At 28.6% G+C, this 16425-nt stretch overlaps 1 protein-coding gene across 3 annotated transcripts in view; it reads left to right on the forward strand.

Moving 5' to 3' along the window:
* LOC145254440 (coronin-7-like) overlaps positions 1 to 12592 on the forward strand; it is a 398384-nt gene extending 385792 nt beyond the window's left edge. For 2 of the 3 annotated variants that reach the window (XM_080113025.1, XM_080113026.1), the window contains one exon: positions 11911 to 12592. In XM_080113025.1, coding sequence (XP_079969151.1) covers positions 11911 to 11919 — 9 coding nt within the window. In that variant the 3' untranslated portion in view covers positions 11920 to 12592. The remainder of the gene's footprint in view (positions 1 to 11910) is intronic. The other variant, XR_013863766.1, reaches the window with a different exon arrangement.
* Positions 12593 to 16425: the final 3833 nt, after the last annotated feature.

Consider the following 16425-nt stretch of genomic DNA (forward strand, 5'->3'; position numbering starts at 1 on the left):
AATGATAATATGATTAAAAAAAATTTTTTTTTTTCAAGTTATGACTTTAGTTTTTTTTTTTTTTGTAATGTTCCGAAAGTATTAAAAATAATTTTTTTAGCTGTTAGCATCGACAATGCTCTATTTCCATTAAAAAAATGAAAAATAAATTCATGCGTTTTTTTTTTTTTAAGTATTTAAATAGGCACAGCCAAAAAATGGTTAAAAAAAAAAAAAAAAAAGTTTTTTGTAAACGAATTCAAATCTATTAAAATCCATTAGTCTTGAGCAACTTTTTTCCCAAAAAAGATAAAAGCCTGAATTTTATCACATGAAAAGCAGAATAATGTAAAACTTTTCCTACTATTTTTCATAGAATTTTAAATTTTCCAAAGAAAAAAAAAACACACCATTTACCACCATTTTTGTCTTGATGGATAACACATTTATAAAATCTTTTAAAAGATTTTATGAATCAATTTTTTTTTTTTGGGGGGGGGTCTAGATTTAGGATGATTTGCTATAAGAGTATGCAAAAGTATTATAACATAAGTATTGAATTTCAAATAATCCATCTTTTATCTTACTTTATAGATTTTGTGTGGCAAAATTAAAAAATCAAAAATATATTTGTTGCTTACATAACCCCCGAAGTTAAACAACAATAAGACTGGCCAGTACCAGATGGGTGACCATTTTGGGAATGCTAGGCACAGTATGTGTTGGAGACAACTCCTGCATCTAGTGTCATGTTTGGTCGGGTTGACTGTCTTGCCAAGTATTTCCGGATAAGAGAGTATGGTAGATGCAAAAGTCCCCCATAGTGGAGCAGGTTATCTCAATATTTCATAAGAATCTTCCACTTAGTGATACAAGCACCAAGTCAAGCCTAAGTCACAGAAAAAAGGAAAAGGGGGAGATAACTGCTTGTAAATACAAACAATTGTTTGTAGGCCTTTATGGTCTACCATAGGTGAGGAAATATCACGTAACAACAAATTGCCAAAAGAAATATTTTTTAGTAAAATGAAGTTATTTATCGATTTTTTTCTTTTTTGGTATCGATTCTTCAAAGTATTTCCTATTAGCAATATTGGGCTCACTAAAAGAAAATTTATTAATTTTTCCAGGATTTAAATCTAGTGGTTTTCATAAAAATAATATATATATATGAGTGTGTGTGTATATGTATATATATATCTATATTTGCTAATCTGAAAGAATAATTAATTATTAACATAATTCAACAAATTTCACACTTCAAAACACAATAGATGAAAAATTAAACACATTCAAAATTCTAATTTTCAACCTTAAAATCTGATATGTGTACAGTTGTTTTTTTTGTATTTTTTTTTTTAATCCTCACCCTCAGTACAATACAATATATTTTGTTCAGTTTCAGCTGATTATTTTAAATGTATTTGTAACCACAAATAAAGAGGGGGGGGGTCTGTAGGCAATATATATATATATATATATATATATATATATATATATATATATATATATATATATCGATTATGAAAACAAAGTACACTGTTATAAAGTTCATTCTTTACTTAATAATCGGTGAAACTTTTATATTGATTTTTGGTAGATTTTTAAAGAGAGACTCAGTCAAAAAAATACTTACTCTCTTCTTCCATTTTGGCCGTGCCTATGCTTTAGTAAACATGTTTTTTGCTTGCATAAAATACATTTTCACTAAAATAAAATAAAAATGAGTTCATTCTATTCTGTGATCGTTAATTAATAAATACCAAAAAATTTGATTAAAATTGGTTGATTTCCTGAATTTGAGTGAAATTTTAATTGAAGGGGAAGGCCAACATTTTTATACATTTCGGCTATTGATTTTATTTCTATTGTGCTTGTTTAGTGTAATGAAGACATTAAAAAAAATTAAAATATTGAAAAAAAAAAAAATTATATATATTATACATACTCATTATGGAATAAAGTTTCCATACAAAAAAAAAATCACTTAATTTGATAGGTATTTTTTTTTTTTTTTACAGCGGAAAATCAAACTTTAATGAAATTGATCATGTCATGGCCATCTTGTTTATTTTGCAGATAAGGAGGGGGGCGCCAGAGGAAATAACTTCAGTCACTGCTTAAAGTTTGTCAAAATTTGACGAGATTATTTTTAAACATGGGCAGAAAAAATAGATAAATGTTTTTTTTTCACTTATTTTACAGAGTTTCTCTCTTTTGTTAATCCCTTTTTTTTAAAGGCACCCCCTCCTCATTCGCAAAATAAGAAAGCTGGCTGCGACGCTATCAATCTCATAAAAATTCGCTTTTCCTCTGTAAAAAAAAAATGCTTGATCAAATTAAGTGATTTTTTTTGTATGAAAACTTTATTCCAAAACGAGTACATACAATATATATTTTTTAAAAAAATATTTTCATTTTTAACGTCTCCATCCAACTAAACAAGTACCGACTTTTTATATGCACATCATGATGTAGACATTGATTGATAAAATTAATCTATAAGTTCTGTTACCTGCGAACCTGCTCCTATATGCAATCTTGCATTTTTTTTACGCACGCGAGGACAGTCAGCATATATGACTATTTGCTTTCTTTAAAGCACAATAGAGTAATTTGCAGATTATATAAAATTGATAGTAAGTATTGATATTTGCCTATTTTTTTTTCTTCTTGCAGTAATTTCTTTCTAAAGGAGCATGTATGAATAATTATATATATCTATATATTCATATAAAGTAACATGGTCCAGTGTTCCAATTTTGTCATGCAAACTAAGACCCCTCCCCACACACTCACATACTTCCGTTATCTTTGAAGCTATAGCTTTAATTTCTTTTTCCGCCCTTGATGACAGTCAACGAGTTTAGAAATCCCATCTTTCTAAATCCATTACTTTTCTTAATTACAAAACAAATAACCGCACTTTAACATGTTCCTTTCTTTTTTTTTTTCTTACCAACAAATATGAGTATTTAAATATCGATATAAACTGGACAATAATTTCCATATATTTTTTTCTGCAAGCATGATTTTCATATCACCATTTCGAGAAAGAATGAAAAACAGAACAAATTTGAACTATCAACCTTCCCCCTTCACACAAAGTGGAAATCGAATCAAAGCTTTGTTTAAAAAAAAAACAAAAGCAAAAAAAAACACCCTAGATATATATATATGTGTGTCTTAAAATGTGCATAAATATTATATTTTAATTCATACAGAAACTGAGACATGTGCATGCAAGTATTATGTTTTTTCTAAACAGTTCACTTTTTGTAAGTAAAAGATATACTTGAGATCGAAACCAAAACCTAAAGACTGTGAGTCAAGTATGCTAACCATCAGGCCAGCTTTACATGATTTAAAAAGTGTTTTCAAACCTACTTATTCTTAACATAAAGAATCTGTCATCTGAACGATTCACACGTGCGCATTCATGAAACAGTTTACAAACAGATAAAAATCTGATGACTCCCACATACCAATTTTTCAATTTTTACCCCTCAACAGCCTTTTTTTCCAGATGAAAACCAATTAAAAAGTTTTCTAGATGTCCGAATACCGTATATTCCAAATTTCAAGTCTGTAGATCAGAAATTCATGGAGTATATAGGTTGAGAAGTGTCCTCATTCACACACACACATTCTCACTTTTATAGATATACTAGCAGGCCACTCAATGTTCCTATTTACAATGCCTCCCCACAGGACAGAGTTAAACACCAGGGTCGTTTTTTAATGTGGAGAAAAGGAACAAAAATAAAAATTGTCTCAGTCGTGAAGGATTTCTCCTCCACTGACAGAGAACAAGAAATTGAAGTGTAGATCTGAAGAACAGATACTACTCAATGTTGCCCGGTCGTAAAATATGCATAAATATTATAATTAATGCAAAATTCTTATTTATTAGAAACAGAAATACCGTAGTTATTAAACAATGTTAAATTCCTTAAAAAAACAACAAAAAAAAAACGAAGTAAAAGAAAAAAAAATGCTAAGAAACTGAGTCATGTGCATGCGAGTATGTTTTTCTAAACAGTTCACTTTTTGTAGAAAAAAAAAATACTTGAGCTGAGATCGAAACCAAAACCTAAAGACAGGGAGTCAAATATGATAACCATTACACCAGCTTGACACAACGTTTTCAAACTCATACTTAGCAGAAGTAAGCTGACATATTTCACAACTGTGCATGCACAGTCGTGAAACAGTTGAAAATCAGGTGGCCTTCCACTTACCAATTTTTCAATTTTGACCCCTTAGCAGCCATTTTTTCCAGCTTAAAACGGATTATAAAGTTTTCCACATGTCTGAATACCCTGTATACCAAATTTCAAGTCTGTAGATAAAAAATTTGTAGAGCATATAGGTTGAAAATTGTCCTCACATTCTCATTTTTATTGTTTTATAGATATACACAGAGAGGAGTTTCAAGAGAAACTATTAAAGTATCCATGTCCCTGGCTAACACCAGATAGGCCCGCTAGTATGTGTATATCTATATATAATATTACAATAGAAAAATGCGAGCATAAAGAGTAATATGGTTAAGCTTAAACATGGAAAAATAAAAAGCTAGTTGTTAAAACTGGAAAAAAAAGGACAAGATATTATAGTAAAAAATATAAATTTATAACCTTTTTTTTTTCCCAGTTTTAACAACTTGTCCTTTACTTTTCCATGTTTAAGCTTAACCATATTACTTTTCATGCACATATTTTTCTATTATAATTCATGATTTTTCCAAGCTTCCAATAATAAATTCATTTGTTCTTTGCTTAATTTCAGTCTTATTTTTTTGTCCCCATAAACACATGTAATAACAATGTACAGCACTTGTCTGCTTTCAATAAAATCCCCCCAATTATCTCCCTTTCATTCTCTCTGTTCCACTTGTTACTTCTCTTTTTGCGAGAGCGGTAAATTGGTAGCAACAGTAGTCATTGAAGTGATGTGGTTTCTATGGAAACCAGTCATAAACAGCGTCGCTCACCTCTTTATATATTTTTACGATTTTGAACACCAGAAAATTCATCATAACTTTTGTTTTACTAAACGAAAATTGAATTTTTTTCACAATGTAGCTGAGAAGGTGATCTATAAACTGTAATAATTGTTTGAAATTTGGTCACAAAATGAGTGAGCGGTGAAGTTTTAAAGCAGTTCTAAATTACTAAAACTGCCACTTAACCATATATTTAAACACTGTAGTGTTTGAATGATACACATATACACACAAGGTCCTTAAAATAATTTTCAGAATGTTTTTTTTTATTAATCATATGATTGTGAATTACAATAGAATAATAATAAAATATAATAAATGATATTAATAACTTGGTACAATGCATAAGTTTTTGTTGCGATGTATAACGTTTTTAGTGATGAGAAATTGTAGTTTATCTTTAGTACAAAAATAAAGCTTATTGTATTACAGTAAAAATGTCAGAATGTTTAATCATTTATGTAATGTATGTTGTTTTTTATACTTTACTTTTGCATTTGAAATTTTAATTTAAGCTGTTACATATGAAAACAATTTTCTAAAATCAACAGTAGGTTCTCGACATTGCAATGTAGACCATGATGTAATGTGGATTAAGTCATTGTGGGGAGGCATGCAAAGCTTCTTAGTGCACTGTGACAAGTCCCCAACTAGAGCAGGCAATCAATTGATTTGATTGAAAAATGGTCGATCTCATTGAATTTGATGACAATAAAAATATGGGAGTGTGAAACATTCATTAATCATCGTTCAATCCTGAGTAATATTGGATCTTCCTACTAGTATATAAAGTGGTGTCCTACCTATTACAGGTATTGATGGCTATGGTTCTCCATCTATCTCTCTTCCCCCAGGCATTCATGAATTCATTGTTGCTCATCAATTTTTAAGTTGCTCTGGTGTTCAGACTTTAAACGTATGTTTCTTGCAGTAGTCCTCTGCTTCTTCTACTCACAATCTTTCCCATCAATCTATTCTGTTTCATTAGTTTATATATATACTAGCAGTTCAGCCCAGCTTTGCTTGGACCCTATGTACTGTTCATAACTTTATGCGCATATATATATATATATCTCACAAACAGGCTCCTTCAGTCTTTAACAGACTATGGATACTCATGAAGGGATGCCTGCGCATGAAATTTTTGTAGCAAGAGGTGCACAATCTCCAACCACACTTCTGCTGAGTCGACATAGTGAAGTGAATATACAAGATGACTGGAAACAAATGCCGAGATAAGCCGAGAGCACATACAATGTCTAGAATTCCCGAATGATTACCCATCTCATAATAACCAGGCTCAACGTTGCTTAACTTCGATGATCTGATGAGAACCGGTGTGTCAGTGCGATTATGCCATATATATATTAAAAAGATGCAAAATTTGCTGAATAGTTAGCTAGAGACTGCAAAGGTAAAATCTTTTGAACTTTGACCCCTTGGTAGCCAAATTTTCGGCCAAAAACCTATTAAAAAGCTTGCCCTATGTCTGAATACACTTTATGTAACATTTCAAATGTTTAGACTAAAAAGTTTTAAAAACTTTGACCCCTTAACATTTGTTTTTGCCTCAAATCAAGTTAAAAAGTTTGATCTATGTCCAAGGAACCTACATCTAAAATTTCAAGTGTTTAGACCCAAAATTGATGGAGGAGTTGGGTAGAGTTTTCAAAGGTCAAGACATTGAACTTTGACTCTATGACAGCCAGATTTCTAGCAAGAAACAGATTACAAAGATTTTCCCCAAATCTCAATACCTCTTATGTCAAATCTTGAGTCTGTAGACTGAAAATTGTCACAGTAAATTGGTAGGGAAATGTACACACACAGAGACAATTTCACTTTTATATATATATACTAGCAGTTCAGCCTGACTTTGCTCGGGCCCTATGTACTGTTCATAACTTGCCCTGCGTGTGAATACACTTTATGTAAGATTTCAAATGTTTAGACCAAAATTTGTCTGAGTAATTTCGTAGAGACTGCAGAGGTCAATTTTTTTAAACTTTGACCCCAATTTTAACCCCTTAACATTTATTATTTTAGTCCCAAATCAAAATAAAAAGTTTTACCCATGTCAAAGTTACCTACATCTAAAATTTTAAAGTGTTTGGACCCAAAATTGGCAGAGGAATTTGGTAGAATCTGCAAAGGTCAAATCTTTTGAACTTTGACCCCTTGGCAGCTCTAATTTTTGACCCAAACCAACTAAAAAGCTTGCCCTATCTCTCAATACCCTTTATGTAAAATTTCAAATGTTTAGCGGAGCAATTTGGTAGAGACCGCAGCGGTCAAATGTTTTTTTAACTTTGACCCCAATTTTGATCCCTTAATATTTATTGTTTTGGGCTCAAATCAAATTAAAAAGTTAGATCCATGTCCAAGTAACCTAAATTTTAAATTTCAATTATTTAGACCCAAAATTGGCGAAGGAGTTTGGTAGAGTTTTCAAACGGCAAGATATTGAACTTTGACCCCTTGACAGCCAGGTTTCTGGCCGAAAATTGATTAAAAAGATTTTCTAAAATCTCAATACTCCTCCTTATGTCAAATCTGGAGTCTCTAGACCGAAAATTGACAGAGTTATTAGGTAGGAAATGTACACAGACACACACGTACATACAGACATTTTTACTTTTATAGATACACACACACACACACACACACACACACACACACACACACACTTATGGTTTTCTTGTAAATATTCTAAAAGTAATGTTTTTGCAGTTATAGCAGGATAGACAATAATATTAATATAAATAGAACATCAAATATACTAAATTTGTCTAATACTCAATGCTAATAGTTCAATTCACAATTTTTGAAAACACATGTTCTTTTATTTTCTCATAAGAGTATATGTTACAGATCTGTTTCGTTAGCAATCTTTAGCAAATAAAAATGTTATCACTGCATTTTTGAATGTAGCAACCTCCCCAGAAAATTCTATAGCCAAAAAACATATTCAAACACAATCTTTACATGTCACAATCAGTCAAAAACATGTCCGATGTCGAGAGTAATTCTCGTTGTTGATCAGGTTTCTATCTTTTTACTTATTTGTTTTTCCCTTTCAGCCATGTTTTCGTATTTATAATTATTTCTTTTAGTCGTTTTATTTAATATGATTTACCTCCTTAAATTAATTTTCTCCATTTATTAATTATTATTATTTTCAATTTAAATTATTGTTTTTTTTTTTAACCACGATGTTAGAATGTGTTTTTCACTTGTTTATCGATCAATACTGAAACAGCCTTATTTTTGTATTTATAATAATTCCTTTTATTCATCTTATTTAATTTACCTCTTAAAATTTATTATCTCCATTCGTTACTTATTGTATATTATCAATTTAAATTGCTCTGTATTAAAACAATATATTTGGAATGTATTTGTTTATCTAGAGTAAACATTCCGTTTTGTTGTATATATGCTAGGGTTTTTTTTTTTAATCCAGGGTAGATCACTAATTTACTTTTCTGAATATATCTTTTACTTAGTTATTTCCCTTTATATATTTCTCATATTTGCTGGCTAATTTACAGATTGTATTTAATGTTACTATATTCATGTATGTATATATATATATATATATATAAATATATTTACCATTACATGTCTATAGTATCTAGCTAAAAAAATTTCCGTTTTTTATATGATCTATCCTTGTTATCTATCTTACTTCCTAGTTATTTTATTGTCATATTTATGTTTCATTTCTAAGCTATATAGATTTAAGAAATCTATTGTTATTATATCTATATATTATTAGTGTTTTACTGTCTCTTTATATAAGTTTATCATCACCCCCTTAACTGTTACTAAAATTGTTTAATCTAACCTTATATGTTTGGTATGTCTCATTATTTGCTTTGGTTTTATGGATATTTCAAAAGTAGGTTTCCTATAATTTATATTTTCTATATCAAGCATAAGTTATACTTTAATCTCTTTTTTTTTTATATACGCCCTTCTCTTGTGTATATTTATTTACTTATTTATGTGTCTTCTATTTTTGCTATCCTTTTTATTTAGCCTGGTCTAATGCAGAATAAAAGGGATTTATTCTTATGCAAGCAGCCCTGCACTACATCTAGGACTTATTTAATAAATCTTCCTTAAATGTTAATATGTGATAAGATTCAAGGATGCAGATGTTACATCTTTTCGATTTATTTGGTTTATACTTACTAGCCCTCCCTATCATATATATTCAGTTTCATTTCTACAGAGTTTCCTAATCCATTCACCTAATGCCGTGTTATCTTCTTACTTTTTCTGATTCTATTATTCATTCCATTATTTCTACTATTATCATTATTATTGTCATTCTCATTGCTATTGGTATTTGTTTCATTACTTGAAACCTGAAGGATGTTAGGTTGTTACGGAATCTATCATTGAATTAGCATTCTGCCGATCCCAAATATACTTTGCTACTGTTTTCAATTATGACCTCACATCTATCGACAATATCTGAAGTTAGGCATTTCCTTTCAAGTGGGCATTCATCTGGGTTTCTACAATTGCAGCTTTTTTTTTTTTTTTTTTAACTGTATTCTTCCAGGCTTTCTTTATTTCTGTCTTTTCTGATTTTGTTCAATTTTGCATTGTTGGAATTTATTATAGTTTTGGTTAAGTTAGATGAAGTGGAGAAGGAAAGTTTAACCGTATTTTAATTATTTTGCTTAGTTTACTTTCATTTAGCTTAACCAAAACTATAATAAGTTCCAATAATACAAAATCAGGAAGGATACGGATAAGGAAACCCAGGAACATATACTCTTATGAGAAAAGAAAAGAACATGGTTTCCAAGATTATGAATTGAAATTTAAAAAAAGTGTATATATATAAGTTTTAAGTTTTTTGGGGGTGGAAAGGGCCCCCGTAAGCCGTGGTGAAGGCAACCTTTCTAGGAGAAGCAAATCTCTGATTTAAAAAAACATAAAGCAGGAGACCATTACCCGCATTAAGCTGGTCTGCAGTTTAATTTGTTGCTGACTATCTTGCTCTTGCTTGTTGCTGGATCTCACCATTTTGAACCGAGAGAGAGACTTAGCTGTCGTACAAAGCTAAGACTTTGTAACATCATATTTGTATAGATACTCCCTCAGGCATTTGGGCTTATGGATTTTAAATGTCTGAGGGAGTGGCACTCGTCTGACAAGAGATGTTGCAATCATCATATATATACACACACACACACACATTGGTTAATGTTTCAGTGGAACCCCAATATCAAGGATAACATCAAAACATTATTGGTACATATGTGCGTACATGTTTTAGTGGAATTCCAATATCAAGGGTTTGTATAATAATAAAAAGACTATATACCATCTCTGTCCTGCTTTGAGCACTCTTTAACAATCATATAGGTATCATTGGATTTACATCTAGGAAACCGATCGATACAACCATTATATATAATCATAGTCTAAATAATTATAACAAAATTTAACATGCAGTACCATTATATATGTATGCAATGAAATTTTACTAAAGTTGATATTTATATAAATGTCTACTTTAGGAAAAAAAAATTATTTTCCTAATGTATAAACCACAGTACTTGATATCCAATTTTAAAATAGTTGCACATGTGTTGAGAACATTTTATTCTCAGCCAAGTTGCAACAATGTTATCATGCGTTATCACATCCAAGATATGCATGATCAAAAAAATAAGAAAGACTGAAACAGGTTAACAAAGACATTTAATGTTGGCTGGAAAATTCGATATAGGCAAGTCGATAAGAAATCCATTCTTAACAGAGGGAAGACTTTTGTGTTATCTGAACAGAAGGTAATCATTAATCAAAAGGGATCATATCTTGCTTGTCACCATCATCCAGTCTTTAGAGAGAGAGCCCGAAAGTCAAAAGGTCAATCTTGATTATAACTAAAAGTTAAGATTGAAAGAAGGAAAATTAGTATTAAGAATTTCTAAGAAAATTTGGTTGGTTGTTTAACAGAAAATCAACCATTTTGGGTTATTTCGTGATGTATCTGGTAATGTTTGAAAAAATGTATGCATGATTTGGGTTCTTTATATCTTTAAATATTTATTCGCAGAGTTTGGTTTGGTTGCTTTGTTTTATGATATATCTAGCCTTTACAGGTTGTTTTATGCTGAATTCAGTAATTAAAAAAAACACTATGCTTCACCATGGAAAGTTAGTTTTAAATTGTTGAAAGAAAGAAATTACAATTTACTAATGTTTTAAGTTTATTGTCTTAAAAGGGAGGGAATTCATTTAAAATTAATGCTTCATTTATATAAATATTTCTTTTACAAAGTTTTTTTTTTTTTTTTTTAATTACTTTGGTGCTTGTTCAGATTGAATCGACAGATTAATTTTAATAAATGCCTTTTTAAGCAAAAACAATAATATGTACTTAATTGTCATGTCGAAAATAGTAATGTATCAAAAAATTATGAAAATTCATTGAGTAGAAAGTTATTTATTGTTAAAATTTTTACAGAAAATTGGATAAAATTGTAAAATGTTGAGGAGTGCTTACACAGGGGACATAACTCGGAACACAAATTTTAGATTACATTTTAATGGTGATAAACATTTTAGTCTATAGTGAAGCACTTTATTTTACTAAAAACACAATATGCTACTTGATGATTTTTCATAATGTTTGGATATATTACTATCTTCGACATGACAATTAAGTATATAATATTATTTTTGCTTAAAACGATATTTTTAAAAATCGACTTTATCTTAACAAGCATCATTGCTTTCTTGCTTTTCTTTTTAACTACATATATCAAAAGATCTTAAAATATTTTTTTGATCATAAATTATTAAAATAATCTTTTTTTTTTAAACTACACATATCAGATCTTAAAATATTTTTGGAATCATAATTTTTTAATTTTTTTTTATTTTCTGTATTTCAGGAAGAATAATTGCCACGAAAGAACTTTTTTCCTTTGCCAACATTTTTGCTGGGTAAAAACACCAAGTCCAAGAAGAATCCAGAATTTACTCAAGCAAACGTTTTATATAATAATAAAAAAAAGTCATAAGTTATAAAAGAAGCAGCAATATTCCTAAAATTGTGTATATTCTACGTAGAATTTTTTTTTTTTACTCAATTCATCTGGAACAAGAAAGATGGCACATTCCAGAGTCCATGTTTTTACTGTGTTTAACAAACCTGACACATTTTTATTATCTCCCCTTCCTTTCCCTCTCTCTTGCCATACTGTGTTTTGTCAATTATATATATAAAAAAAAAAAGAAAAAAAAGAGATATTCTTTCAGAATGAATGACATCTGAACAGATGATGCGGTTATGTCTGTCACCCAAATTTATTAGTTAGGAAAAAACAATTTAAAAAAAACAAAATGCATGATATCGACTTGCACATTTTTACAGAACTTGTATTAAAATTATATTTTTAAAAACCACGTATTTTAACCATTTGCTTAAAACCGAATTATAATTTTTTTTTTTTTTTTTTTGCATTCGCACGACAGGATTTTATAAAAATGTTGGCTGCTTAATTACACAAATTGCTTGCCATCTTGAAATTTCATTTTCAAATAAAAAATGTGATTTATTTGAGGGAAGAAAAATTGTTTACTTACGTAAGTTTCATCTGAATTATTATAAGAGAATCATATTATGCAATATTCATTCAAATGAATAATTTTAATTTAATAACACAATAAAATAATTTAATACTTTTATTCCTTAATGTATTTAAAATTTTCGCAAATAGTAATTAAATACTTTTCCGAAATTCATCATAGTTTAGAAAATAAGTTTCTGAATTGTTAGTGGTTTTCCACAATTCTCCCAATATTAAAAAAAAATCCAGAAAAATCTTTGTAATGTACATACCGGTGACTAAATGAAAAGGTCATATTCCAAAAATCACATAAATTGATCAAGTAGTTTTACCGTTAAATCGTTTAAAAATAATTAAAGGGAAATTGTAGTTATAACAAGGCTTATCTTAAAAGTTTGAATTGTTGAGTTATCTTCCTTTGTTTCTTTAAGATGGTGACCGAAGACTGTCACTCCTTGATTAGCCATAAAATTTGATTTTTTTTTTGTTAAAAATAAAACTACTTGATTAATTTATGTGATTTTAGGAATATGATTTTCTTTCCATCACGAGTACATACATCATACATATTTTTTTTCAATGTAAGTGAATTCTGGACATGAACCGAATTGTTTACAGATTATAAATATAACAACGTTTGTCTTTCTTTTTTAAAATAGTTATTTTAATGTGAGAAAATATAGACAAAAAATATATATGTAAATTGTAGAAATTTTTTAATGTCTGAGTATATTGATATGATCAACCAGCAAACAATATTGCTTATGGCACAGACATATTTTTATGGCCATTGTTAATTTTAAGCTGTTTTTATTAACTGATATCTTGTTCAAAATCAAGAAATACCATATGATGCATGATATCTTAAAACCTTTTTTGTTTCAATTAGAATAAATATTTAAATTCAATTGAAAAATTAAATTATAAGAATATTTGTTAAAAAGATTTAAGAATTATAATTTAAGAGAGTGCAATATGTGTATTTAAATTTTTTTTTTTTTTTTTTTTTTCAAATCATATTTTGTTTTTGTTGATTCATTATGTGTGCAAAAGTAATTTTAAGACACAATTTTCTTTTCAGTTTGTCGGTATGTTAGTTCAGAATTTAATTTACTCAAATCCAGAAGTCATCAAAAAATTTGTCAGAGCTTTTTGTTGTTTTGGTATAATAATATGACATTGAATATGGATATCACTTCTTCCCAAGTTTATTTGATTTTTTGTGTGTGAGTTTGTTTTATTGGTACTTGTACAGTTTAATCAAGACATTAAAAAAATGAAAATATCGAAAAAAAAAAAAAAGGTTATATTGTATGTATTCGTTATGGATTGAAGTTCTCAAAAAAAAAAAAATTCACTTAATTTTATCAAGTTGTTTTTTGTTTTTTTTTTTTTACATCTCGAAAAAAAAAATTTTGTTATGATACTGAGCAAAAGGTTCAATTTTTAGGAAAAAAGGCTAGTATTAAATATGGGGAGGGAGTGTCATCGCTTTAAATTGAGTTATCTCCCCATGGCATGTTCAAAAAATTCAAAGATGTCTACCTTCAACGTGCTGTCATAAAAAAAACGTGTTTTTCCGCTGTAAAAAAAAACAAACAAAAAAAACTACTCAATCCAATTAAGTGCAATTTTTTTTCGGAGATTTTCGATCCAAAATGGATACGTACAATATAATTTTTTTCAATATTTTCAATTTTTTAATGTCTTGATTAAACTGTACAAGTGCCGATTTTTTTGTTCAAAACCTTAGAATAATTTCTGACATCTCTGTAGACACACAAATGATATAAAAAAATAATACGCAGATTTCTTTCTACAGTAAACACTAAAATATTTTAAACACCTTTAAGGAATTGGATGATTCTGTTTGACATGTCGTATTTCATGTATTCAATAAATCCTCAACTTAAACTTCAATTTAAATTTTGATATAATTTTTTGGCGCTTCTATATTATACAAACGAAAAAAAATATTGAATTTCAAGTAAAGCAAATCTAATTGTCATGTTGCAAATAGTATCATATTCAGAAATTATAGAAAATGATAAAATGGAAAAATAATCATTAATAAAAAAAAAAACTGTTTTCAATAAAGTTTATATGGGGAATAAAATTTTGTCCAACATTTTGAATTACGTTTATCATGTAATGTAAGCAATAGAACTTTATTATCTCCCCTGTTAACTTATGTCTTTTTTAGTAAGTATAGTATAGTGATTTTGCTTCCTTTCACAATTTTTTTTCATTAGTAATTATTTTTGTACCAACTTTGCTATCGTAGGGAAGCAAGTATATAGGGACTTTATAAGTTTGGGTTTTTTTCTTCTTCAATTCTCTGCCCCAACAAATTAAATGATGACTATGACTCCTCAAAGAGACATATGAACACATCTAGAAATGATATTTCAAAGTTAAACGTAGCAGATGGACCAAACCTTTAAGAGAAATTTGAACACATAAAAAATAAATTGATATTTTAGTTTAAGAAATGTTAAGTGAAAAAACAAAACAAAAAAAATTGTTAATCTGTTAAAACTTATTAAAAAAAAATTCCAACGTTTATTAGAAAATTGTTGAAACCTCAAATGGTTTAAAAAAAAAAAAAAAGAAAAAAAAGACAATCAAAAAGTTACTGTTCTGATAAAAAAAATATTTGTTAGTTCCAACAAAAGTTTGAGCAATTTTCATAGTTTAATTGACCCAGTCTTGTGCTCTGATCAAGAGTTTGCTCAGTATTAAATTAATATCAAGTTTGTATATTTTAAGAACATTTTACAAAGTATGGCAAGAGACTGGGATTTATTATTAATCATATCATATTATTAATGTTATTATATAATACAATATATAATCATGTTTAATATCAGTATAATAAATAAAGTTATTAATTTTGTCTTGAGTGCCAACTATAGAGATGATTCGAGTATTTTAAATTAACTTTGTAAAAAAGTAAAGTTTTCTGTTAAAAAAAAAAAAAAAAAAAGAAAACTGATATTAGTAAACCGAACCAGATAATTTCATTTTTTTTTTTAACATGCATGTTTAACCGCATATACTTTATATTAACAAATTCACTAACAAATACTGTATGTATATATTTTAATATGCATATATACACAAATATACTTACGGATTGCTAACACTCATATGTATGTAATACCATGCAACGCATTTGTGTATTGTATTTACAAAGTTTGAAAAGGAAAAGTTATCACCCACCCCCAAAGAAAAAAGATTTAAAAAAAAAAAAGAAAAGAAAAAGAAAAATACTTTTTATATTTAATCAAATTTTCTCACAACTCTGAATCCCTAAAAAGAATATCTTCTGCATTTTAAAATATCTTGAAAATTTTGTTTAATAAACGATAATAATTTCGATAATAGCCACATCAAGTGTTTATATACCAATCGATCTGTGCAATACGTACTTACCTCCCTTAGATACAGCCGGACTAGCGTCCATCCTTGTTACTCATGGGCACTGTAGCACTTTGGTGCTGGTCACCAACTCAAACTGTAGATTATCTCTCTCTCTCTCTCTAATATATCACGCAGAAACTCAGCACACACTGTGACATATATTAAACAAATATTTATATATATTTATTTGCACCTATTGAATAAATTCAAGCACAGTAAATAGATTACATTTTTATGAAAATTAAATATGATTGTTTGCAAAAAAAAGGGTACAAATATACTAAAGGTATGTGAGGAAAGGTATTGGAAATAGAAATGTGCAGTCATGAAATGGTTTGATTGGTACGAAATAACATGGCTCGTCTGCTGAAATGAAAAAAAAATTATTTTTTAGTCAAGCTTTTAAAAAGTGGA

The sequence above is a fragment of the Euprymna scolopes genome, chromosome 3 (assembly GCF_053919585.1).
Source record: "Euprymna scolopes isolate OS-2025 chromosome 3, ASM5391958v1, whole genome shotgun sequence".
Taxonomy (NCBI): domain Eukaryota; kingdom Metazoa; phylum Mollusca; class Cephalopoda; order Sepiida; family Sepiolidae; genus Euprymna; species Euprymna scolopes.